This window comes from Astatotilapia calliptera, chromosome 7 (genome assembly GCF_964374335.1).
Source record: "Astatotilapia calliptera chromosome 7, fAstCal68.1, whole genome shotgun sequence".
NCBI classification, from domain to species: domain Eukaryota; kingdom Metazoa; phylum Chordata; class Actinopteri; order Cichliformes; family Cichlidae; genus Astatotilapia; species Astatotilapia calliptera.
Genome location: NC_137428.1, coordinates 63,839,750 through 63,867,110, shown reverse-complemented (window position 1 = coordinate 63,867,110; position 27,361 = coordinate 63,839,750). Strand labels below are relative to the sequence as shown.

General features: G+C 40.7%; 1 protein-coding gene across 5 annotated transcripts in view; it reads right to left on the bottom strand.

Moving 5' to 3' along the window:
* ldlrad3 (low density lipoprotein receptor class A domain containing 3) overlaps positions 1–24,798 on the bottom strand; it is a 94,818-nt gene extending 70,020 nt beyond the window's left edge. Inside the window, exon 1 of one of the 5 annotated variants that reach the window (XM_080304870.1) lies at positions 24,356–24,798. In XM_080304870.1, the coding sequence (XP_080160996.1) occupies positions 24,356–24,410 (55 nt within the window). In that variant the 5' untranslated portion in view covers positions 24,411–24,798. Of the gene's footprint in view, positions 1–22,738; positions 22,905–24,355 lie in introns of those variants that run through there. The other 4 variants (XM_080304867.1, XM_026176416.2, XM_080304869.1 and 1 more) reach the window with 4 other exon arrangements.
* Positions 24,799–27,361: the final 2,563 nt, after the last annotated feature.

Below are 27,361 nucleotides of genomic sequence, written 5' to 3'. Positions count from 1 at the left end.
TCGAGCATGTTTTTGTCGGGGAGAAAAACATATCGCACATAAAGCCTCTTCACTGCAGAGTATTTTGCATATATGATGCCGAGGGGCTCCTTTTTTCATCTTTAGTCTAAAAATAAGATTAAAAACAAACAAACCATCAAACAAACAAAAAAAGGCTTAACACTAGGTAACCAAGCTTGAATTTGGGTGTTAAAGGACATCTCAAAAAATTTGCACCGTCAAACCCAATCAAGAAACTCCTGAGCAACAACTCTCACAAGGGGAGAGTGATTAATTCTCGGCTGGATTTTCCACAGCACCGGTCAGCTCTCTGTGGGTGGGCAATCAGCAAATCCCCCTGTGTGCATCTGAAGAGAAGCAAACAATAGACCACAAGCTTGTCCTCTTACTCTAGGATGAGGGAAGATTAGTCACCAGTTGTTTGGAGGACTTAACATTTGCTTTTTAATGAAATAAGGATGCCAGAATTCAAGGAAACTCACAAAACAAAGGAGTATTGCTTAATACCAACCTTTAGATGTGCAAACCAACTCCTCGTTATTGATACAAGACAATAATTTAAATAATCATTGATTCAAAATTCAAAAGAGGCAATAAAAACTGAATATGTGACTTGTTGTATAAACTAATTACAACCAATCTGGTAAATAAGTGCTGCAGATTTATAGCCCGTCAGACCAGCAGGAAAACTGAAAAGCCAAATTGCATTTCTAAAGTAATGCTTTTCTATATACAAGAGTAATATGGCAATGCTACAAATCAATCATTCTCTCAAAGTGCACATATTATTTTTGCTTTTCTTCAATGAATCTATGGGCTTGTGTCATTCAATATGCCCGCATAAATGTACGTTGTCTGTAGCTTATGACATTATCACAGACATTGAGGGATAGCTGTAATTTCAGTACGCATTACTTAGAAAACCAACAGCCTCCGTTTCCTGCAGACCTCCTTGAAACTAATCCAAACACACATGCTCCACACAGAATTAAGCAGTCTTTACCCACATGGGTTTTGCCCCAAAAGATGTTGGGGCTGTTTGGGATTTGCAATGCCTCGCCAGCCTTCTGTTTGGTGCATAAAAATGTAAACAAGTATTAAAGTGAAATATGAACTTTTTGTGACCCTGCCTGTCTTCTTGCTTTGGCTGCCATTTTACTCTGTCTACAGCTTAGGCTTTACATCCCTGGCAAGACGCTGACTTCTTGGCCCGCCAGTAGTAAGTGTGCTCTAGCTTTTTCAAGCTTGAGAGGAAACAAACTCAATAACAATATAAATAAAGATATACAATGTCTGTTAGCAACAATTTTATTTCTGGTTTCAGTACAAAATCAAGGACTTTTCCACCAGGACATGACCACCCAGTGACTAGCAGGCATCTAGAAAGGAGGGGCTTTGACAAACCCTCTTAAAAGCCTGAGCCTTGTTAAAGGGGCTGAATTATTGATAGTGCATCTGTGGGCTGAAATAGCACCGGAGTGAGTGGAGTGAGGCAGACACACAAGGAGAGAATAGACGTGGAAAATTAGCAGCTTAAAGAGGCAAACTAAGGCCAGACAGAAACTGTGATTAGTTTACATGCATGTACATATTTTATGCTTACAGTAGAACTCATTGTGTGACTTTTGACGACATCTACACTACCAGTTAAATATTTGGACACGTCTTCTGATTTCATGTTTTTTCCCCCTCTTTTTTAGGTTCACCTGTAGGCTGAAGTTCAAACTGAGCATCAAAATGGGGAAGAATGGTCATTTAAATCAGACCGTAGCGTGACTGTTGGTGCCAGATTGCTAGTCTGAGTATTTCAGAACCTGCTGATCTACGGGGGATTTTCTCACTCAGGAATCTCTAGACTTCACCGTGAACAATCTGAAAAACAAAAGAAATATTCAGCTCTCTGAGTGAAAATGCCTTGTTGATGCCAGAAGTGTGAGGACAACGGGTAGATAGCAGATTATCTCAAATAACCAGACATTACAATCAAGGTACAAGATATGCAGAAGAGCACGTCTGAACACACAACATGTCAAAACCTTGAAGTGTAATTACAATTCACACGGGTTCATTAAAATTGGACAAAAAGTTGTCGGGTCATTCAGATATTCAGAACATTCAGAAGCGTAGATATAGCCTGCTTTGGTATCAACAATTCAGACTGGAGTTGGTGGCACCGTAATGGTGTAGGGAATATTTTCTTGGCACACTTAGTCCCAGTTGAGCATCGTATAAATGCCACAGGCTATCTAAGTCTTGTTGCTGACAGTGTGCCCATCTTCTGATGACTACTTCCAGCAGGATAATGTGCCATGTCACCAAGCTCAGATCATCTCAGACTGCTTTTTGAACATGACAATGAGTTCACTGTGCTCAAATGGGGCCCACAGTCATCAGATCTCAATTCAGCAGAACACCTTTGGGATGGAGGATTTGCACCATGCATCATTCAACACATTTACAGCAAATATGTGATGCAATTATGTCAATATGGGCCAAAAGTGCTTATTTGTTTTTCATGCTTTTTAAGCCTGTAAAGTCTGAACCATAAAATAATTGCTAGCAAACTATTTGTTTGGAAACTGCAAGTGCTTATTTAACTCTAACAAATTAAAAAAAATAAAATATCATTTTGAATATACGAGTTATAATTTGTATAATTTTTACTACATCTGGCATTTTTGTGCAACTTATTTTGTCTTTTTTTCTTTGAACACTTTACCCCACAATAATAGGTACATGAAAAAGTGATTGACATTGATCCATAAAAATGAAAACACAAACCCAGTTTAATTTGGAAATTGCTGTCAATTCCCCTTCAGTCATCTATTAATATATCTCTAGAATGATTTCAACACAGGTGCTATTAAGAAGTCCTATTAAGATTTTTAGACTAAAAAGTCAATAACCCGACTGGCAAAGTCTCTACATAGGAAACAATAAAGGGAACCGCTGACCAAACGGCTTTCAAACTTGCATCCACATACAGCAGCTATGACAAGATGTTTACAACAGTGTTTCATTAGTTCTGCATGATAGTTTTATACTATTAAAGCAACAAATCCAATGTCAAACAGGCCTTTTTATATTGCACTTGAATCACTGCAATGGTGACAGGCAAAATTACCCTGGCTTGGCTAAATAAAACTCCGTTAATCACACAATGGTCCCCCATCAATCTAGGATCAAAGATCTCAATGAGCCTATAATCCCAAAGCTTTGATATATTTTCGCTGTTTATGAGTCCATCTGTAGTTACATTAAAAAGGAGATCAGAACATCAGTGCATACCTATGCAAGCTCAATACTGAGCACATAAAACCCAAAAGCTGTAATGTTAGAGGTTACTTGCATGCTGGCAGTATAAGGCACTTTTAGAAAAGTTGTTTTGTTGCAGTTTTCTTTGAACTGCTTGGCTTGGCCTTCATAGAAGCAATTGTCCATCTAATCCTCTAAGAGATGACAGTGGCAATTTCAACAGTATCCCAGCCTATTAACATCACCTTGGGATTACCTTCACAGCATTTAGGAGAGAGAGGATGGAGGGAGGGAAGAATGGGGGGCAGAATGAAAAAAAAAACAACTAGATTTAGATGTTGGAATCGAGAAAGGGCTGCTTGTCGCTCAAATGCAGACAAAAAAAAAAAAAAAAAAAAAAAAGCAGTATTGTCTGACACACAGGAAAAAAAAAATACAAAAAAGTATCACGTATTTCCAAGTAAAGCGTGCACAACTACACACAGTGGCAGCTAGGCAAATGTCTTCCTATAGGCTTGCATTTCTTCATCAAACAAACTCACAAAATCTATTCCATTAATTCTGCTTCCCTACACTGGCCATCAGTGGCACAAAACTAAATGTCAACACTCCCCTGCGTCTCTTTCATCATGCAGTCAACTGTCGCAGAACACACTGGTAAACAGGACATATCCTTCATCCAGCGCTATGCTGCGAGACCCCTCGCTGAGCAAATTGGCATTTCAGCAGAGCCAGCCAGATAGTGAGAAATGATGCAGACAGTGCCACAGAGGGAAATCTGACAAAGCTGACCTTACGTTACACCTGTGAGGCTCTCTCTGTTCCTCAGCTTGCTTTTACTTGTAGACCCTGAGCTCTGAACATGAAAAGATGGAAACTTCAAACAAAAGCCCACATTGCTCACAGTTACAGAAACAAAATTTATAAGAGTTTCAAATTCCAGTCAAATTCAAATTATTATTATGTATAAATAATTTGTTTGCAAAACCTGAGGGAAAAAAGGAGCAGTTTTCTCTGCAGGTACATTTGATGACTCACATTAGCACAAATGCATGGGTTAAGGGGAAAATCACAACATCCGCTATAGATAAGGAGTATTCAGCTCCCTTTGCAGCTGTGTCTTTGGTGGGGTCAGTTTAGAACTCTATTTAAACCTACAAGCCAAAGTTGCATAATTATAACTTTACCATAAAATCACGATCTCCAAATAGTCATTTGTTGTCACAGCTATATTGATAAATATAAGAAACAGCTGCTTCGGACAAAGTTACCAACTATACATGGAAAAGCAGCCTACACTAATTAGTATGCATATATTGCTGATACCAAACAAGATGATAGCATACTAAACGTCACTGGGCGGACAAGATAAAGTCTCGGGAATGAGATGTTTGGCTAAGCAGTAACAGCACTATTTGTGAAACCCAGCTCACGCCAATAAAAGCTATTAAAAACGCAGGTAATGTGGATCTTAAAGTAAATCCAGCTCTCCTAATCATTCTTAAAGTTGCCGAGAATGATTAACAATTGAAAAAGTGCAAAGAGAATGTTCGCCTTTAAAATAAAAGTTGTGCATCACAAACTTTTGGTTGGTATTTAGAAACCAAAAGCAACTGAAAAAAGGCTTTTCATACAGCACCTTTGTGACTCTCAGACTGCGGCTGATTGTGACATTGACCAATGTCTAGGCTTGTATGGCTGGGACTTTAGCAATCACAGCGACTGCTGTCAGCCTCATGCGACCAGCAGCCAACCCATGAGGGAATACGCATTTTTCCCTCTAGCAGCCAGTGGCTGCCAGACGGCCATGAACCAGTCTCTAGGCCTGTGTCTGTCGAAGCCTAAGGATGCAGACACAAAACATTTGTCTGATGAATGTCATCAGTCATTGGCGCTGATGACATTGTACTCTGATACTCAAATATGAATACCAGAGGATGGCTAAAGCTAAGAATGTTTGCTCACATTATTATAATGTCATTCTAACCTACCAAAATTTATGATTTAAAAAAAAGAAAGAAAAAAAAAAGATGGATCTAACATTAGAATTCTAGAAGATTTAAACACTTTCCCATTTGTTTTCTGCAATCATTTTTGTGTGTATGTGTATAATCCATTAAGAAACAAATGTCAGATTTTCCTGTAAGCAGACTTTAAGCTTGCTGGATGCCAAATGAACCAGAAAATAAGAATTGGAGATTCAAATGTCTTAGGTGTAAGGGCTGAGAGTATATCCAATTTCACAAAAACAATGCTTAAGCGATGGAAATTGAACTATTAATTCTTCTTAGCACACACAAGCTCATTATACACCATGGAGAAGATGTATTGTAGCAGAGGGTGAGATGAGAGAAGTGAGAAGAAAAAGTGCCTGGGGAGAAAGAGATATAAAATGATGGAAGCAAGGAGCACAACAAAAAAGCAGACTGCCTTTGTCTGTCTTCTAGTCTATGTATTAGCAAGTAATGAGCTCCTAATTGTGTAGCCAGGCCATGGAGTCACTTCAGGGCTTGAAAATGAGTGTGAATTGACTATATCTGCCAAATGTAACGGGCCAAAGAGAGTGACAGAGAAACACAAAGGCGAGAGGGAGAAAAAATAAAGGTACGTGGGATAGACGTTAGACTCAAGTGAAGGGTCAAAGAGGGGAAACCATCAGGGCAGTACAATGAAAACACTTTCCCCCCCCCAATGCAGATATGATGAAGGAAATAGTACAGGTGACTCTTGACTGTAGTCCATTTCCAATGTCTGTCTTCTCTGTATAATGTTAAATCCACTCGGCCAAATGGTAGTATAAAGTGAAATGAGGACGACATTTTAAAAAGTAGAAGGTGTATGTGTAGTTCACAAAACGGCATCTGATGCCGTAACTAAAGGTCACTCCAATAAGACTTCAGTCAGTGTGCTACCTCCAAAAACGGCGACTCGCATACGAAATAATGTTCATAGAAAAACATGACTGGTGATAAGGAAGAAGGTCACTGCTCAATTCCAGGTGACCCTTTTCCCCTACCTGTTAATTACAGTAAAGGCCATGAGCGAACAGGTTAGGGATATCTCACTTTCTATTAACGCCACAGTATACTGGACAAAAACTGAAAAAGTGATATGGTTCAGATGTCTCAGCGTGCACCTAAAGAATAATAATAAAACAACAGAGTCTAATAGAACAGCATGGTTCAGCAGCCGCCGGTTGAGTAAACTGACTCACCCCGCCAATTTATTGCTTTTCTTTTTGAAACCAAATCTTCCCTTTTCTAAGCATCTCTCCTGCTCCTCTGCGGTGAGATTGCAGACCCATTGTTCTAAAAATAAAGAACAGTAATTTGATATATCCAAGAATCCTTAAATCTAAGTAAATAATTTTATATCAGGCCAACTTCTTTTTTAGGTTAGTCATGGAAAATGAGAACCATGTGAGTCTTTTAATGTCACAGCAGTTATAGCATGAAATGCTTAAGTAAATTGGCCTCACTGAGGGGACATAGTGCGATTACTGCTGCCCATGGGAACATCGCAATGTTGATGCTGAAAAGATATGCTATGCAGCCCTGCTTTCTATTGCTCTCTGATAAGCGTTTAGCCTTCCTGTGTGATAAAAAGTGGATGTGACTAAATCACTACCACGTTACTGCAATTTCACCCCCCCCCCCCCCCCCAACCAACCCCCGCCTTGTTTTTCTGGCTGCCACTTAATTCTCCTCTGCTGGTGAGCCCACTTGCTCTGGCTTCACTTCCCCTTTGTTTTACTTAGACCTGTAATTCTCTTACATAGTGCAGAGCCCTAGTCCTCTATGTTGTCATGGCAATGCCTAAAAAGTACTCTCAGAGTACATTAGGGCAACCATTTGCTTTTCTCCATGTAACACGCCAGTGCACCTGCTGCTCAGTATCGTATGCAGAGTCACGGCATCCAGCGACGTGAAATCTCTTACAGCCTCCCCTGGGTCAATATCACCATCTACGCTGACATTCTCCCACTTTAGCCATCACTGATGGCCTTTGCTCTACATCTGTTTTCTTTAGCGGCTTGTTGACCAGGTGATTGAACGTACATCAGTCTGCACCGGCGATTAGTGCCATCCACCTCATTTCTCATCATGGCTGCTACACTAACTCCATCTGTGGTAATGGAACGAGGGGTGGTGGTTGTGGGTGGAGGAGGTGGCTGATCTGACAGAGATGCACTACTCAAAGTGTTCTGCACAGCACCGGTAAAGACACCAAACAAAATCAAAACAAATGGCCTGCTGTGAAAGCGGCTCTCCTTCTCTGGGTCTGCTTTTAGATTTTTTTCTCCTTTTCCCAGTGGGTTTGTGAGCTTTCATCTGAGTTTGTGGCGAGTTAATTAGGTTCAGAACTATGTATTACTGATCAGTGGCACTGCATTATCATTGTACTTTCATACAGCGATTTTATAAAGAATGTGTTACTGTATGGTCTATGCTCGCCAGTGGGTAAAAAGATCATTCTGTTGCAGAGTGTCTTTCAAAGTGTCACCATTGTGAACATTTACGTGTGTGAGGGTGTGAAAATGCAGTCGGGGAATGTGCGACTAGCTGCAGAGGACAGTCAAGGAGGGATCTATCATAATCCATCATAATCAGCTGCTGTGCTGCTCCTTCAGGACATAAGAGCTCCTGACCCATGGCGGACACGGTGGAGATGAGAATCACATGACAGTGAAATGTGATGTTTACCAGCTTCACTGGTTTCTGTATAAGACATGTTCAACTCTGTCCAGGGCTGTGTAGACAACTCATACAGGTCAAAGCATCTCCAGTTTGATTGTTGCAGGATTGTTGATTCTTGCAGTTTTCTCTTTATTATTGTAGGGTCTTTTTCTTTACAATACAAATCACCTTGGGGAGACTGTTGTTGTGATTAGTGCCATAAAACTAAAATCGAACTGAACTGAATTCATGAGGATGTGGTTACTGAGGCACTGAGGTACTGTCACTTAGGGAATTTAGCTGCAGAGAGATCAGATCACCAACTGATGAAGTGGTGAACATGCTATACTTTGCCAAGCAAATATAGCTTTGTCTAGCCTTGATATGCTACTTACCTTATTATATAATTCCTTAAAACTTAGAAACCTACTGCTCCTTGATAATACTTTAATACACAGTGCCGGCAAAATGTTCCCCACAGCTAAGCTGAGTCAGATCCCCATGCTATGCTGAGGTCAAGGTTTAAGATTTTTGCTTTAATTTGCCTCTGCTCTGTCTGGATATATATCTATAAGCAAAGTGCACTTTGAGGACATCAAAAGCCTTTGAGTTTGCAAGTCTCCCAAGTGCACTATGAAGTACATTAATATAAACGGTTCATTCATGTTTCTGGAAATCTCACCGATCCTTCATTAAGTATCTGGAGTCATTAGACACAGGACAGCCAGCCTGACATATCGTTCTGAGCATAGGAGAAATTAGTCACCCCAAGGCCTGCAGCTTCTCATTAGAGCAGGCTATACAGAGACAGGCTCAATTACCATCTCTGACACACTAGACCAGGGGTGGCCAACCCGCTGCTCTCGAGCCGTATGCGGCTCTTTGCCTGATACGTTCATATCAAAGTTTGTGTTTGGTACGGGGTTTTTTTTGTGTTGTTGTTTTAAAATGTGCGCGTTTGCATCGCTTGAGTTCAATACGGTATTTTCATCAAATGTGCATGTGTGTGAGATGAAAATACTGCAAAGTTTCCCAGTAGGAGCAAGTTCGCCCTTAAAATGCAAAGCAAAAAGAAAAATATGAAGATGAACACAGGACGTTTTTAACAGAGTGGGAGAGGTTTTTTTTTGTTGTTGAACGCAATGGCAAGCCATTCTGCCTTATATGTCAGACGTCATTAGCGCATTTCAAAGCTTCAAAGCTTCAGCGCCACTTCAGCTCACTCCATGCTAACATCGACCTCGAATTTCCAAAAGGGACTGAACTTCGCAAGCACGAGTTGGCCACTTTGAAAAGTCAGGCAGAAAAGCAGATACAGTTTTTCCAAAAATTTACGAAGCGGTCAGAGACCATAACGCTCGCATCCTATCAGCTGGATCACAGTTGCACTCTGACCTTCAAGCATGTGAGTATTTTAGTGTCGCATTGGATGAGAGTTGTTTTATACAAGACAAGCCTCAGTTGGCAATATTTGCACGGTCTGTGTCAAACGATTGTGTGATCAAAGAAGAACTCCTGGATATTGTGCCATTAAAAGACAGAACCCGTGGCATAGATGTGAAAACCGTGATGGCTGCATTAGAAAAAGAAAATCTGCCCATAACGAAATTAACTGCAATAGCCACGGATGGAGCACCAGCCATGATGGGATCTGTGAACGGGCTTGTGGGGCTGTGCAAAGCTGACCAAACTATTCCTGACTTTTGGAATTTCCACTGCATCATCCACATGGAGCAACTCGTGTCTAAATCATTGAATTTAGATAACATCATGAAGCCTGTGATGGAAATCGTCAATTATATCCGCACATATGCGCTTAACCACATGCAATTCAAGAATCTCATCGCTGAGCTGGACCAAGGGCTTCCAGGTGACCTGCCGCTGCACTGCACTGTGAGGTGGCTGTCAAAAGGCCAGGTACTCTCTCGCTTCTTTGAGCTTTTGAATGCCGTGAAACTGGAAGAGAAGGACAAGGACTATCCCGAGCTCTCGGACCTCAAGTGGATTATGGATCTGGCCTTTTTGGTCGACATGCTGTGTCACTTGGACAGACTGACCCTGACCCTGCAGGGTAAGTTAAAAATGCTGACCTGGTGCAAAGTGTGTTTGCGTTTGTCAACAAACTGAAGCTGTTCAAGACACATATTCAAAAGGGAGATTTAACGCATTTTCCCACTCTGCTAAAAGCCAGCGGGCAAGTCGCCAGCGCTGCCCTGAGTAAGCAAAGAGCCAGATATGCAACACTGATTGAAAACTTGCACGAAAGCTTTGTGACCCGGTTCCATGATCTACAATTGAAAAGGCCACAGATTACGTTCCTCGTCGACCCATTTAATGCAGAGACCGGCTGTTTGAAAGTCCCGCTAGTCACAGATGAAGCTGCGGCTGAGTTGGAGATGATCGATCTTTGTGAGGAGGACCAATTGAAACCTGCTTTAAGGGAAGGGACCATTGAGTTCTGGAAAAGTGTGCCAATGGAAAAATACCCCAATGTCAAACGGGCTGTGCTTAAGATACTGTCAATGTTTGGGTCAACATACGTCTGCGAGTCTGTGTTTTCTACCCTAAAACATGTGAAATCAAAGCATCGATCTGTTCTGACTGACACTCATGTGAAAGAATTGCTTCGAGTGGCAACAATGGAATACAAGCCAGGTTTGAAGAGGATTGTTCAAGGCAAGGAATGCTAGAAGGCCCACTAAACAACATGCATTGTAAAAGTAAATGCTATTGTAGATTATTATATTTTTGTTTGTGGACTTGGTTGAACTGAGAGTTTGTGTGTGTGAGACAGTGAACACAATGTTCATTGTTGAAAATGACTGGCCTGTGGTTTTAGTACTGGAGGAGTCCATTTCTGTCATTATCATGTTGATGTGTGACATTTACAATAAATCTGGCTGAGCAGAGATGTGTGTATTTTGTGTGTGTGTGTGTGTGTGTGTGTGTGTGTGTGTGTGTGTGTGTGTGTGTGTGTGTGTGTGTGAGACAGAGAGAGAGGGAGGAAATGATGGGTGATATTCATGTGTGCCCATGCGTATGATGTGGCCCTTTGCGGTAACACAGTAAAAAAAAAAGTGGCTCTTGGTCTCTGACTGGTTGGCCACCCCTGCACTAGACCCTAGTAAGACTAATAGTTCTGGTCTTATAATGACCTAAGATAGGTCTGAACTTCATGCTTTGCCCCCATTTCATATGATAACAACCTCCACTTTCATTCGCCCTCCCATAGATCTGTTCTGCTTTCCTTGCTTTTAAATTTGAGTAAATAAAAACTGATTCTACTTTGCATTCCTGGGGAGCAGAACTCCCTTTTGTCTTTGGCATTCATTGATGAATTAAAAAAAAAAGAATTTATTTTGTGGCCCGGTGCTGAAGGCCGCTGCCAAGCCATGGTTGACAGGGAAGCAGCATTAAGGCAATTAACATGGGCTTTGCATTTGATTTTGGCTGGCAAGACTGCCTGTAAACAGCAGGCGGGATCGGGTGATTAGTTCCTGTGAAGATGAGCGCCTCGCCTCCTCTGGTTCCTTTCCAAGAGAGGATTACCCTTTGTACATATTGCACATACACTCTACACCTTATACCTCCACAAACACAGCAGCATGCACTGGCTCACAGGAATGATAACTGGCAGAGAAGAAAGACAAATGTGGGGAATAAAGTGTGCACACCCAAAGCAAGGTGCTGACAGCTCAGGGGGTTAAGCCATATTTGTGACGTGACAGAGGTGGAGTTAGTGCTCATCTGCATACTTCAAACTTCCAGTTTCTGCATGACTTCTCTCTCCTTCTTGACCTTTTTAATCATCCATTCAACACAGAAACTAATTCTTCAGATTCAGATTCATTTCAGGAGCAGGTAATAATGAAGACATTCAATATCAATATCATGGGGTCTTGAGTCAAGGCTCTGAAATTAATTGTGACAAATAAGCAATTACTTCAGGTCGGACGAATTGAGATTGATCTTATTTGCTCATTTACGCACTCGCCTGGAGAAATAGCATCAACTGCATAATAGCTTTTATGTCTCTAGATTGGAATTTCACCTGAGAGCTTTCTAAATCAAAACGTGTGTCCGTGTGAGTGAGCACGCAGTAATAGGTGAAGAGGCTTCAATTGGCACTGTCAAGTAAATGTCAATCTGGAGCGAAAAGAACTGCGGTCAGATCGCTCCCTTGTGCTTTTCCTCGTAGATAAGAGTAGATATCAGAGTACCTGAGGTTTAGCTGTCCCTTTCTCCCACTCTGTCAGGCCTAGTCAAACACAAGTTACGGAAATATGTCACATAATGGCATTCAAAAACCTCCAAGGCGATAATATTCACTCTTAAATCTAGAATCTGGCAGATTTCTATTAGTAAGACATAGAGTGTGTAAATTTCACACTCTGTAGCACCTCAATTATAAATGTGAGGCTTGTTTCCTGAGCCAGCATTTCTCTTGTTTTAGTTTCAGCTGTGAACTCTTGACCTACTGAGCAATCCTAAATTACTGTGAGGTGTAATACAAGAAGAAAAGAGTTCCATTAACTGTCTTCATAATCCTAAAGATTAATCTAATCCTGTCAATGAATACATTAGCGGTAACGCTTTGCTTTGAAAACAGCGTTCACCTACAAAGCTATTAAGACAATTTGCATATTTATCACAAGACACTAAATGCTCATGTACTCACAGTTGGTGCACAAAAGATACCAGCAGGGGAAATAAATGTCTATGTGATTGCAATCAAAAACATCATCTAGTTGAAATGAACATTTTTCTTATGATTACATGTTTGGAAAATTGCACCTAATTGCAGCTTCCAAATCTGGTGGATGGAGCTGGGCCACTCAACAGAATGATGAAACTGCCAGGGCTGTGTAATTATTTTAAAACAATTATGTGTGAGGTTAAAGATGTACACACACAAAGGTTTAGTGCTGCATAATTTTCACCACAGGCATTTGGTAGCTAATATGTACATCTTGTAATAAAGGTGGCAAAAAAGGAAAGAGTAGAAAGGAAATGCAGGCATGGAAAACTAAATCAACAAGAGATAATTAAGTACAATTTTTTTCCATATATCTCAAGTCAAATTCACATGAACCCAGCAACATGTAACTGCGCTTACACCCCATATATTTTCACATAGTTCCAGTAACAAACAAAGTATCAGCTGCCCTGATGGTATCCATTTTTCTCTGTGGGTTTTTGTTGACCTTTAAGGTAGAGTTTGTTTGGTTTGACAGTGGGATGGTGGAATTTCAGTCCAAAATAGCCTGTCAGTGTCCACACTGGCTCCCATTGTGGCCGTGAGACAAAGTACAGCAAATGACTGCTGATCACATGGGACAGCAGGGGAGCCAGCTGTCAGCATGCCAGGATCTCTTCCCTGTGTGATAGGAGGCAGAGCAACACAGGGGACACATACAGCAGGTCATTCTGCTCTCACAGGGAGCACCTTGGATGAGGATGAAAGTAGAGAAACCAAGGTGAGCGGGTGGATCGAGCCAAAGCTGTTTAAGATCCAAACAATGTAATCTCTATTCAGCTTAGGGTTCATATCCAGAGCAGTGTGCATTTCTGGTCTGAAGTAATAACACTGGAAGCTGTTCAAGGTCAAACATTTTAAAAATTCAAAAATTTCAACAAGACTCAACGTACTGACAACAACACAGTCTGATTCTGACACCTCAAACCCAGTCATGGAAAAACAAAACAAAAAAAAACTGTAGCAGACTCGACATCCATCCAACTCGATCAGCTAACAATTACAGTCCACTGTGAGTCCTGCACTGGAAGAGCAAACATAGGCAGGCTTCCTGATACTTTGACATTTAAAATCAGCAAGTGTGCAAGCTTAACTGTCCTCAGGGCTCCACAGTATAAACAGGTTATATTTATACATACATTTACTGTACATCAGGGTTGTCATTGTTATCGTACAAAACCTGATAGACATAGCTAATATGGCCAGACTGCAACTCTTTGCATTTCACAAACCTCCCTTGGAGAAGCTCAGTTTGGCAATTTACTGCTTTCTTGTTCCAGTTTATATACATTAGACAAAACGATACAGATCGATGGATAAACTCCATTTGAAATTGCATTGCAGCTTTTATTTCTGCAGTAAAATTTCTTAATTTAGATTACATACACTATGAACGTCAGACATGAGTGCTCTGCTGATCATTTCTTTCCCACCTAAGCTGTAACTGAGCACATTGTGAGTGTTTTGCTAGTTCACAAAGCGAATGAACGCTGTTCTGGAGCTCCATCAATGTCACAGTGTGAAGAGTGTCTTCACAGTAAAAGATTATTAAAAATCATAAAACAATGGGATATCAATAAAGAGGAATGAGCTGTTTGAACTAATAACGGTGACCCACGAGCGGGATTTATTAAAAACATGCAGGGTTCCTAAGTTCATCTACCTCACCTCCAGGAAAAACTAAAATATAAAAGGTGTGAAATGTGACTGTTTTATAACAGACTAGTGTCAGACTTGACAGGAATGGGAAAACATGCTCTCCTCCTCTTAGCTGCTACAATATGTGTGTATGTGCTATAAAAAAGTCACTAAGACACTGCAGCAGTCTTAAAAATGCTACAGAAACATTCAGTGCTTAAACAAAGTTCTGAGCACATCTCAAACTACTTTATGGCTCTGGCACTGCAGACAGCTACAATCAATGTCTAGCACAAACTATATTCAAGGTTGACCCCACCAGGAATAACTATTGGCAGTATATACTGTAAAAGTGTAGCGGAAACACTAGTTTGTAAAAAGTGAAAATGCCATATTCTTGGGGTGACAAAAGAAAAACTACATATTTTCATTTAAACAGCTCAAATCAGTAAATAAACAGAAACAAGTTAAGAACAATCCAAAATCAATACATAGCACTGTGCAAAAGTCTTGATCCACCCTTCATTTCTTTGCCCTTTATTCCATTTCCAAGAACAGAACAACAGACAAGATAATCACATACTGCTTCAATGCTGCTGAGGCTCTGGGGAGGCCAGTACACGACTGTTAGTGTTCCACTGTGTGGTCGCCTATCGTGTACGTTTTATTGCATTGGCAGTGTGTTTGGTATCATTGTTATACAAAAAAATGAAGGCTGTTGCCAGTCAGGCAGAGCCATGACAGAGCCTCCACTTGCAGACTCTTACAACATTGTCTCTTTCCTTACATCCTACAGACATATTGATTATGTTTTGAACCAAAACTCGGATCACTCCATAAGACGTGTTTTTTTAGTCCAGTTCTCGTGTAATGTGGCATACCTCAAGCCTTTTCTCCCAGTTTCCCTTCCTTAATAATGGCTCCTTGACAGCCAACCTTCCAATGACTCGATTTCTGATGAGGCTTCAGCAAACAGATGGATCAACTAAAGGGCCAGATGAATCTCTTAGTTCCTGTTTCATGTCTTGGACTTTCCCCCCCTCCCCCCCTATTTCTTAAGGACACAACCTTCAGATACTGTTCATCTGCTGTAGATAGTTTTTAGGTATGCCACTTTTTATTCTTCCCTCCACTTATCTAGTTTCTTCAGACTTTCTAAGGCCACATTGTACACCATGCTGAGATATGCAAACTTGTGGGAATTACCTTGTCTATGCATAAATATTCTGTTTTTGCTATGCTTGGCATTTCTCAACTAAAGAAATTGGAGTGGAGCAATTTGTGTTTTGTGACAGGTTACTAGTAAAAAATGTCTAAAGATACCATTTAAAATATTCTTTGTCAGTTTTCTGTTATATGTAGGAACAACACTGGCTCAGCCTTGAATGAGTCACAGGTCAGTGTTTAGTGGCTTAACAATCTACCTGAAAACAGGTACAAGGACCAGAAAATGAGCGAAAAAGCCTGGGGGCCTTTTGCTCAAGAACACTTTTAAAAATACAAGAAAGTCTGGCTCCTTGGAGCCAAAGTATAAAGAAATGAGGGGTAGCTCAAGATTGTTGCACGGTACTGTATAATGTGCTGTTTCCTAACTTTTTCCACTATACTTTTTCTTCCTCTCCTCCAATACACATACACAAGGATTCATGAAATATTTAGCATCATGACTTCTAGATCAGAGCTGCTCGAAGAAACAGGACAGAGCACATACATTTCCCATGGAGGGAACACACATAACAGCCAAAAGGTCCAACTATGTACAAATCCCTTATTTGTAAATGTCCTGCAGTATACACGTCACTTCAGCACTAACTCTGTGATATAAGTTATCTGCAAATATTAATTATTTTGTCACATCTTCAGATTTGAAAATAATTTTTGGGATGTTTACTTCAGCAAAATATCACATATTGCATTGTTAGATGCTTTGCAATGGTATAAGCTCAGTAGTCCTTTTGGAGTTAAAAAATAGTCTAAAAGGCACTAACACCAGGCAAAATCACAAATTTCAGTTCAGTGAGTTGAATTATCTAAGGTGAAGCCCAGCTGACAGGTTGCAGTGCAACCATCTGTGCCACGCCATAAATAAGGCAAGTTTAAAGCCCTAAAAGGGTCAAAGAGATCTGTTGTTTCTATAGAGAACCAAAACCGTTTTTGTGCCAAGCCTAAGTCTATCGACAGTGACTTGCTTTTGGCACTGGCATCAACCACAGACTGTATATAAAAAGATGCACAACATCAGCCACTGGCTTTGTCCACTGTATTTTGAAGTCTCAATGTTAGTAGTGCATCTGTAGCCATGTTGGTTTTGAGGTTTTAGAGTTAGATGCAGAAATGTCTTTGTAGATTTACGGCCAAAAGTGTGTGTACATGTGCGTGGTTTAAAGTATGCGGGAGGTCTGCACATTTCTGCTGCATGTTTTTCCTCTATAAACACTAGTTTTGGGGAGGAAATAGAGACACGCTGTTCCGGTTTGTAAACACTGTTTATACATGGGCCTCCTGGTGACTGCAAAGGCCATAGGATTTAACCGACTGCATTTTGATGTTCGTCAAAACATTCAATACTTACTGCATTTTTGTATGGGTGGCACTGACGATCACAACATCTTCATCACTGGATAAAGACAATAAAAAATAGCTTTGTGTTGATTTACAGTTAAATGTCCCTGTAACCGGACAAGTGAGCCAAAACCATTCCAGCAGAATACCCCAGGTTTTTATTTTAATTTGTCCCTATTGTGTATTAATGTTTAACTTACAAAAAAGGCATAAACCACACAATATGTGGTCACTACAGTTAATGATGCTCTGTTCCCAAGGACTGAAACATGACTCCAGTCATGTGGCTTTGTTTAACAACTCAGGGAATTAAAGCCACACTGGTCCTCCTTTAAGTCTAGGCATACTGAGCAAAAGCAACTAAGGCTGAAAGTAGGGATGGTTACCGTTAAGACAAGTAATATAAAACAGAAAAAACCCCCAAAACATTTCATTTCTACCACTGCCAATACCAACGCTGTTAGAGGAAAAGGTGGAAACAAAAAAGCAAAGCGTTTGTTGCCAACAAATCACTGAATTCCTCCCTGCTCTAGGCACTCTGAAACTGATGTTGAATTTCTGAATAACAGTTCAATTTATGCGCTGAACATTTCCATTTGAATTTATGAACACACCCACACCTAGGCAATGAGCCTGCAAATTCTATTTTCCTAATTTTTCCAGTGCTGAGAGAAGAACCAATAATAACAGCATTTACTGATACTCCTTTCAATAGTTTACCCCTGGAGCATGTTTAAAACTGGGTTTCAATACTCATGCTTTGCTGGAAGCATATCAGCTAAGTCAGCCACAGAGGAGGAAAAAAACAACACAACATCTCTTTCTCTCTTCCCTGTTTCAAAGACATGCAGTGATAAGCACAAACACGCAGAGTTTTATGGGGCCAACTGGCCTGCCTTCGTGAACAAACACTGAGGAAATACAAAGCACAATAAGCGGCAAACAATGTGATTCTGTCGTTCTGTTCAGTAAGAGAAATGACCCGAATAGTCTTTCTCTGGTTATGAATGGAAAAAAACCTACCTCCTGGCATTTATGTGTGGCCTTCTAACACAGAGTGATCACTGGAGTGCAAATTATGTTGATCAAGGAAAATGGCTATGTCAGGCTGAATATATGGTGTGGTTGTTAATGTTCAAGACCACACACCCACACACACACAGTAATTTTGCATGCTGCCATGTACTTTGGGTGAGCAAGCCAGTTCAGTGTACAGTGAATAACAGTAACCTGTAAAGCATCGAGGTTTCATTCAAAATTCCCCACTTAAGTAAGGTGTGGGCTTTGGCATCTCTTTGAACTTACTTGTGTGGTTAGCAATCTAAGGATTTAATAAAAAAGTACAAGTAAGGTTAAAGCTTAAACATACACAAAGAAGCTTAAAGCTAATCCTATGTTTTATGGTAAATAAGTGTCACAGAAACAGAGTCATCAGTTTCCAAAATTGTGTTGACTTCTCAGTGTTTTAGGATGTTTTTCCACCTTTGCCATTTAATCTGTTTTAATTGAACTACGCCTCATTTTCCTCCTTGGGGTGACTCCTTTGTGCTGATGTGAACACTGTAATCACATTTAATCAAGGACCAAAACAACCACGCCCAGACTAGTTGGACGATAGGGTCCCCTTCCAGTTCCAAACAAACTCCTGAGCAGTTTGTTAGCAATAAGAACAAATCTCAGTCCAACCCAAATAACATGTATACACTGCAAGTTTGAACTAAATGCCTTTCTGCAGTCGGGTAACCACCTAAGATGACTTGGGCTTAAATGAGTGAGTAACTTAAGCTGTGGACTGCAGTGTTTTTGGTCTGCTACTAAAAGGAATATGTTAAAAAGAAGTAAAAAAATAACTTGACAGTTGATGAAGACTTAATGAGCAGAACATCCAAAACACTCCTAAATGAGGACTCTACAGCAGATGATGAATTACTAGAGAAACTAATAAATACAGTGAAACAGGTGACCACTTTCCTCATAAGTAGCTCCTGATTTACTAAACCAAAACTAAGCAAAAATTATTAACCATCTTTTAGAGCTGGGCGATAGAACGATAACGATATGTATCGCGATATAACTTTTACTCGATAGAGAAATTAAGCTATCGCGATAGACCTCGCCGCTCTTGTCCTCAAAAAAAAAAAAAAAAAAAAAAAAAAAAAAAAAAAAAGGTCAGCCAATCCAAATTAAGTAGCGCAGAGCCAAACCAATCACAGCCGCAGCGTCACGTCGCGTGACTTGTTACGTACAGCACAAGTGCCAAGCCGCACGTGTGTTTGTTTGGGAAGCAGCCAGCGGGTAATGGAGCCAGCGCGTAATGGAGGAAATGAGTGTGCCGACTAGAAAAATCAACCGAGCGTGACCGAAGAGAAAACAGATGATGGTTCCAATGCCGGAGAGATTGTCAAACGGAAGAGCCATAGAAGTTCCGTAGTGTGAAGGTATTTCGGCTATTTCAAGTCTGACAAAAAACAGAGTAGCGTGCACTGTAAATTGTGCCGAAAGCAAGTCTGGAAATACAATAAACTGGTGCATGCGTCACACTGTGCGCCACGTTATTGTTTCGGTGAAATGAATTTCTACAATACTGTTACTGTTAATTCTACTCTCTGCAGTGTTTAAATGCTTACATATACACACAGTTACTGTCCGTCCACACATACGACTCGGTTCTGCTTCTATGCACCAGCTTTGTTTACTTTTTCCCACCGAGGCTTCTAGACTTCTGATTGGCCAACATTTAGGCACGGTTAGGAATCTAGCGCCACCTGCTGCTTTGGCATGTTCATAGCAGCGTTTTCCTTCATTTCTGCCTTTATGTGTGGACGGGATTATTTTTTAAAACGAAAACGGAAAATCTCCGTTTTCAAAAATACCCGTGTACGTGTGGACGTAGCCTCAGTCTCTGACTGGAAGCGCTAATTCGTCATTCGGCTTTTGTCAGACTAAAGTAACTGTTACAACTGTTTGAAAAGCTCAGCTATACAACAAGGAGAGATTGAGAATTTCCTTTTAGTTCTCAGTTTATTTGATATTGACAAAAGTTAGTCAGTTTTGTCTGTTCTTCTGTAAAACAAACTAAGATTTATTTTTAGAATTAATACTTTGTTTCTAAGTGGAATTGACAATTTAGTCTGTTTCGTTTGTTCTATTTTGAAACTTAAACGCTTTAGCGGCTGCCTTTTGTGTAGTTTGCAATATTTGCCTTTATTTATCTGAAAAAGTCTCATGTTCCTTAAGTACATCTACCCTGTTGAACTTATTATGGGAAATAAATATTTAAATAAAAACAAGCTGCTGATTATTTCACATTTTACTTGTGAGCAACAGCACATTTAAATCTTACAAATATAGTTATTTGGCTTATATCGTGATAGATATCGTTATCGCCTGAAATGGAAAAAAACATATCGTGATATGAAAAAATCTCATATCGCCCAGCTCTACCATCTTTTCATTATTGATCACTTCATCAGTAGTTTGAACAGTAAGGTAAAGCGGCACGTCATACTGAGAAACTCGAAACTATCTTCAACATATCATGTCCTGTCTGCTCATTATCTATTAAATCATTACCATTATTAACATTTTATACAATCATTATCTACATTATCTTTTGTTATCATTATCATTTTATTGTCTGCATTATTGACTATCAATACCTCATTACCTCAGAGGCATTTCTTTAAGGCTTAATTATCAGGTAAATCTTCTGTAACTACTGACATATTATGCACTAATTTATAAAGTGTAATATACTCATTCTTCACAGCTCATTGGTCACAGCCGGCTGTAGCTAATGGACAAATGCTGTGCTATTGTGTGTAAAGAATATTAAATGCACTAAAATATCATTTGAGTATTTTGCAGATCTTCAACATTCACAATTACAGGCATAGGGTAGGTAACAAACTATCTGAATCTGCAATGTATATAGAGAGTTTTTAATGTAAGGTTTGTATATCTGTAGTGACATTATCTGTTGCCAAAAGTTCAAAAGTCAATGTTGTCATATTTCCCCATTCCCCCAAAACAAATTAAAACTAGAAAAAGTTGCATTTCCTGCGAAAATGCAGTGTGAATGCTAGGGATGGGTATTGATAAGATTTTCACGATTCCGATTCCATTTGATTCTGTTTAACGATTAGATTCTTTATTGATTCTCTTATTGATTCTTTTTTTTTTCCTTTTTCTTTTTTTAAAGGGGGAAAAAAAATTGTACATGTAAATGCACAGTAATAGCAGGTTTTGTAATAAGGCAGATCGCACTAACATAATATGCACTGTTAGTTGATTATTTACCTGCTGAATTAACGGGAGAGGACGTGCAAACGTTACCGCTGCTGCTGGGTTGAGATTCATGAGTCCGGAGCGGAATTAAAATCACGACATTCATTTAAGGTCATCGCGTGTTTTGTGAGCAAATGCTTTTGCATATTCGTAGTGTTTCCTCCCTTAAATGAAACATCTACTTTGCAAGTATTGCAAGTTGCCCTGTTGTGTTCCGTTCTCGTAAAGTATAACCAAGCTTTTGAGCATTTGAGCCGCTGGCGCCGTGTTTCCTGTCAGGTAAATGACGCTCCGCAACGTGGTGACGTCATTCGGGGCGACTGGAATCGATAAGGGAATCGTTTGCAATTTTGGCAAACAATTCCAAGGAATTGAAACAGTGGGAACCGGTTCTCAACAAGAACCGGTTTTCGATACCCATCCCTAGTGAATGCCGTGTAGTGGAATCTGAAAACAGCATAAGGAGAACTATCTGCTGAAAACACTGTGTACAAGCTGAACTGTTTGCTGAAAACTACTTTATTTGAAACACTATACTGAAGAGTGTCAAGAAAGCAGGGAGAGTGCAAGGAGGGAAGACTTGCAGCAAGTGTCGCAAGTAGAATTCGAACCTTTGCTACCAGATCTCACGGTGGCTGTTCATCCCACTGAGCCAAACCAGTTCTGGTCTCAAACAAAGATATGATGAGAGAAAAAATGTGCACTGTGCAGAAACAGCTAAATTGTGCTGAAAAGAGGTGATGAAGCTAAATGTCCAGCAAAAAAGAGATGAAGAACCTGAAAATTTTGCTGAAAAGAGCAGAAGAGGCTGGAATTTGTGCTAAAAAAAAAAAAAAAGAGGTGAAAAAGTTGAAAATTCTACTGAAAAGAGCAGAAGCGACTGAAAATTTTGCTGAAAAGGGGTGAAAAAGCTGAAATTTGTGTTGAAAATACTTAAAACAGTTGAACTGTTAACTGAAAAAAAATGTTGCCATAAGCAGGATTCGAACCCGGCCCTCCTGCTCTGAGAACGGCTGCTCATCTCACTGAGCTAAAACAGCAAGCAAAACTGGTGATCACACTGATAATGTTGTCCCATTCAGCAAAATGGGGTAAAAAAATGGCATAAAAAGCTTAATATCTGAAAAAGTATAAAGGTTATGAGCACCAAAAGATAAAGCATACATCAATGCTGTGAGGCATTCACACAAATATATTATTAATATTTATTGAGAGAGGAGAGAAAGACTACTGCTAGAAGTTGGTTATGACACAACCTTGTATTTACTTTGGACTTGACCAACATTTCCAGTATAGCACAGCACTAACCACTATCTAACGTCCTAGTATCCCACATACTGATTGTTAAATCCTATGCTGTGTTTTAGCTTTTATGCTGGTTTGGACAACAATACAACACAGTCACATAAACAGAGTCTAACTCATATTAAGCTGACATTATTACCCTGGTCAGGCTATGAGCTAATAAAACACTGAAGCACCGTTTATCTATTCAAAGCTGAGCAGACGTAAGCCATACAAAAGAAAACAAACTACCGTAATATTTCGAAAGAAAATTTCTTACATTAATCACAGATACATCCTCCTTTGCTCCTGCAGAGAAAACCAGAGTGGGCAGCTCACACTAAATCTCTGTCTGAAGCTAATATAATGTTATTTGCACTTCTGTTTCAGTGACACGAGCAAAAACATTTTTCTTCTTCACTGCAGACATTTCAGTTTTTCATGTCAAGCGAATCACAGGTGTTGCTAATCACATTAATGACGGCTCCATTATTTTCAAGAGTCCCAGGAAGTCATGACAGCGTGACAACCCACAGCACCAGGCCAATTATAATGAAGACGTGAAAGCGAATTCAGCCAATAGGAATGCAAGAACAACCGTCTTGTGAAAGAGTTACAAGTGTCATCTTTAATGACTCTGAACTGATTGCAAAATATACTGTTTATAATTAGGTTAATGAGATTTTGTGGGTAGAGGGCAACTGCAAGTACACAGAGCTGTAACTGGCCTGTAACCCTCATCAAATCCTGCTAACTTAACTTTCACAGTTAAACTCCACTTGCAGGTAACAGCGTAGGCTACAGGAAAGGAGTGGGGCACACAATGGACTAAATAGAGTAAGAGCCAAAACAAACACAGCCACCTCACCCACCTTCTTCTTTTGATTAAATACCCAACACCCCACCAGCCACAATCCACTTATTTATTCACATTGAGTGTGTGTGTGTGTGTGTGAGTGTGTGTGTGTGTGTGTGTCTTCTGCTGGGACAAAACAAGCATCATCATCACCACCACAAGCATCTTGGCTCTTTTTAAATTTTCCAGCCACGCCCATTTAATGCACCTGTAGCTGGGAGCGTGAAAATCCACCTAAAACCCACACTGCTGGAAACATCAGCAATGCTGTCACTGTTACACTCCATAAAAGCCACGCATTTTTTCGTCATTAAAAAGCAATAAAAGCAAATCCAATTATCTGTGACTGATACTGTTTATTTCTGGGTCATATATTTATTCACTGTAGGTCCTCACTGAAGCATTTGAGCATCCTGTAATAACCACCGGGGAAATTATACGTCACTAATGTGAACATTAGCTCAAATCTGCATCATGTTTAAACCAAGTAAAAGAAACAAGTGGCTGTCACAAGTGTCCCATAAACTACAAGACGTCATTCTCCGGGCCCCGTGCAGCTTCCACGGCGAGGCTGGAGAACAGCTTGACTTGTCAACGGCGCCCTGTCAACAACCTCTCACTTATAACGTAGCAGGGGGAGACCACGGCGTCATCTCAAAACAACCCGGTGAACGGACACGCCACGGAGGAAGTCTCTAGCAAAAGAAATACTTTGTCTCAGAGGTGAAGGGGACATGTAGCGAATGCGAGACACTCGACATGCACGAAAAACTCTGAAACTGCTGCCAATAATCCAGATTTACTGGCGCGTACGCACACACAAAGTCCAGTTCAGTCGAGGGAAAAGAAATGTCTTATAAGTTCTTTTCAAAGACGTCGTTTCGCTAACTTTGAGGAAACTCGAGGGAGAAAGTAGTGCACCACACAGCCCGTCCTTAAGAATTTTTTTATATCAGCGCCCCCTCTTCCTCTGAACTCGCACCGAAGCGTGTCCGCGCCGTGATAACTACGTTAGTTTCACCCTGGCTTTGAAAAACTTACCAACACTTCTTGAGCCTGACCCCGAACCAAGCAGAAGGTACCAGATCCACATCATACGGACGCCTTTTTGTGCACCCCCCGGCCTACTCCTGCTGTCCTGCCCCGCTGCAGGGCAACAACCGAGGGCAAGAAAAGGGAGAAAAAAAACTTCTCCTTTGCTTCGCTACTCTTGCCTGTTTATGCTCTTAAAGTCTGGCTCTTTGACGTCTTCCGGAAATCTAAGAGCGCATTCGGCGAGGAAGAAGTGCTTTCGTTGGGACGGCCGTAAACTATGGAGTCCAGTTTGGGGAGGAGGGGTGGGGTAGGCATGAAAGCTGGAGGTGGCGGTAGGCAGGCTGAGTGTAGTCGGTCGTTCGTGTGTTGGTGCTCAGAGAGAGGCGGAGTCGGAGTCAGAGAGCCGGGAGAGCAGAGGCCGGCCAGTCCGGGACACTGGTTCCCTAACGGTGCCGTATGCGCAAAAGCGGGACCGTAACTCCAGCAATAACAGACTTAACTAACTTTGAATCTGTTCAGAAAAAGTGAGCGAAAGAAGTAACTGAAGGCAAATAAAATATATATATATATATTAAAGAATCCAAAAAAAAGGTTAAAAACAATCCCTAAGTGAGAAGGACCTGAGGATAAAATGACCATATTGGTCTTTGTTAAAGTAAAAGGTAACAACACCAGCTGTACCTATCAGGCAAATGTATAGCTACCTGATTTCAGTAGGAATGAATATATTCTGAAACTCTAAAATAAATACATATGGTAGCAGATGGCATGGAGGAGGGGGAGCTATTTGGAGCAATCTTATAACAGATGGTTAGCCCTGATGAAAGTTAAAATAGGGAAAACACTTGTAGAAAATCAAAGTATGGATGAATTTGTGGTGTTGGCACAAAAACTGAGAAATGCACACAGAAGGAGATTAGTTCTCTCCTGCATTTCTGGTGTTCCATCTCAGCTCTAGCAACTTCCACACAAGCAGAAATGTAAAATTTAACAATCCACACAGAGCACCAGAGCATCCAGGCACAAAGCGTAGGCTATATACAGAGAGACAGGGAAGAAAGTAAGAAGGAAAGTAATCCTAGTGCTATATTTCAGTGTTTGCATGCCAGTGTAAGTTGGATTCAATTAGAAAGAGACAGGGAGAGGGATAGAAGGACAGGAGGCTTCACCTATCAAACCTCTTTTTATCATAGAACTGCAGCTGTGCACACAGGCAACCTCGCTTCAAACGAACCCTTTATTTCGATAGCAGGCGAACCTGGAGGCATAAGACTTGGATGAGGCCCAAAACCAGACTCCTCCAGCTCACTTTGTATTCATCCAAACACTGCCTTATCAAGCCAGAGCTTCATGCAGACTCAAACCCGTGGGAAGGGTCCTGGCATGTCAGTCGGATCTGTTGAAACTTTGTCAAAGATTCCAGCTTGATAGCTTCTGCAGGGTCCTGTTGTCCTCATGTCCCCCTATTGCTGCCTTTCAGGCCCTTTGCATTTCATTCCAAGTCCTGGTGCTTCATGGGTGTACATGAGGAGCCACAAAGTTTACTGTTGGCAAGCATGAATATTTTAAAGATCCCCGCAGTTAACAAAGACAGACACAAGTCTCCTCAGCAGAAATCCAGACTACAATCAACACTAATAAACTAAATGCTTGTTGACGAGAAAGAAGATTTGTCAGTCAATGTTAAATGGATTTTTATTCCGCTCCCCTGGAGATATCATTAATGTTAATGCTGAGCTGTCTCACAAATTATACAGCCTGATCCATGAACCAGAACGGCATAATCTGTTTTGGGGGGCTTTGCCCGAGAGAGCTGCAAGCTAAAAGCAAAAATGTGCTCAAATGCATTAGTGATTGACACACAGTGTTTCAGTAATGCTCATCAATTAGTATAGGCTATCTATAAACAGCTCAGACCTAATTAGCCAGTGGCCAACAAATGGACTCGTTAGGGGACATTAAACTCTAATATGAAGGTTGTTATTGACTTAATCATAGGAGAAACCCAATTAGTGGCCGAATTTGGAAAATGACTCTGAGGTAGTAAGTAGCAACCTGGGATGACTTTGCCTGTGGGCGAGTGGTGGCACTGAGAGAAAGATTCATCCGCAGAAGCAGGGAGGGGTAAGAAAATGTATAATGGGAAGTGCGCAAAGAGCATGTGTGTGTACGTGTGGGGAGAGAAAACAACACTTACAGAACAGTGCGAAAAGACAGCGAGCAAGTATGCCGGCGGCAAGACAAGTATCAGGAGGAGGGTGAAAAAAGTGAGATGGAGAAGGTGAAAAAGAAAGTGTGGGAATAATGTATGCTGTGATAGAAGGAGTGAAGTGAGAAAGGAAAATATACCTGACCAAAATTCCCCTCGACTCCTCAGGTGTTGCCTCATATAACAGAGACTTACGTGCAAGCTGTGGTGTACTACTGAAGGTAAATATAGTGTAACTCTGCCAACAAGAATAGCTGAGTCCGCTGCCACGGAGGGCGCTGCTAATAAATCATTTTATCTAATGAGAACGTGAGCTGAGGATGAGCGAGCACAAATATAGCTCTTGAGAGCTTCAGGGTGACACGTCCTTGTCGTGTCAGGCTGCCATCAAGGTAGCTGCGAAATGCCAAGGCCCCTGAAGGACTGGCAACGGCAGGTTCACTCTCTAGTGTGAATCTCTTGACATTCGTGTTATTTTTAATAACCAGTATAGTGGTGGGAGCGATGTCTGTGAGTGTATGAGTCAAAAAGAAATAGAGAGAAAGAGAAACACAAGAGTGAGGACACATCGTGCATCAGTGCAGCAATGATTTCAACAGAAGTTTCTATTGAGCCATTCAGAAGTTTATTTTAGTGACTACCCTGCACACCCATACATGCACGTTTGGGTGTGTGAAGCATGAACATAGTTATGCACTGTGGGATACCACACCCAGCCTCCTTCATGCATTTCCAAATGCATTAATTGGGTTAATTAGCCATTGATCACATAATTACTCAATTATGTGATCAATGCTGTGTTT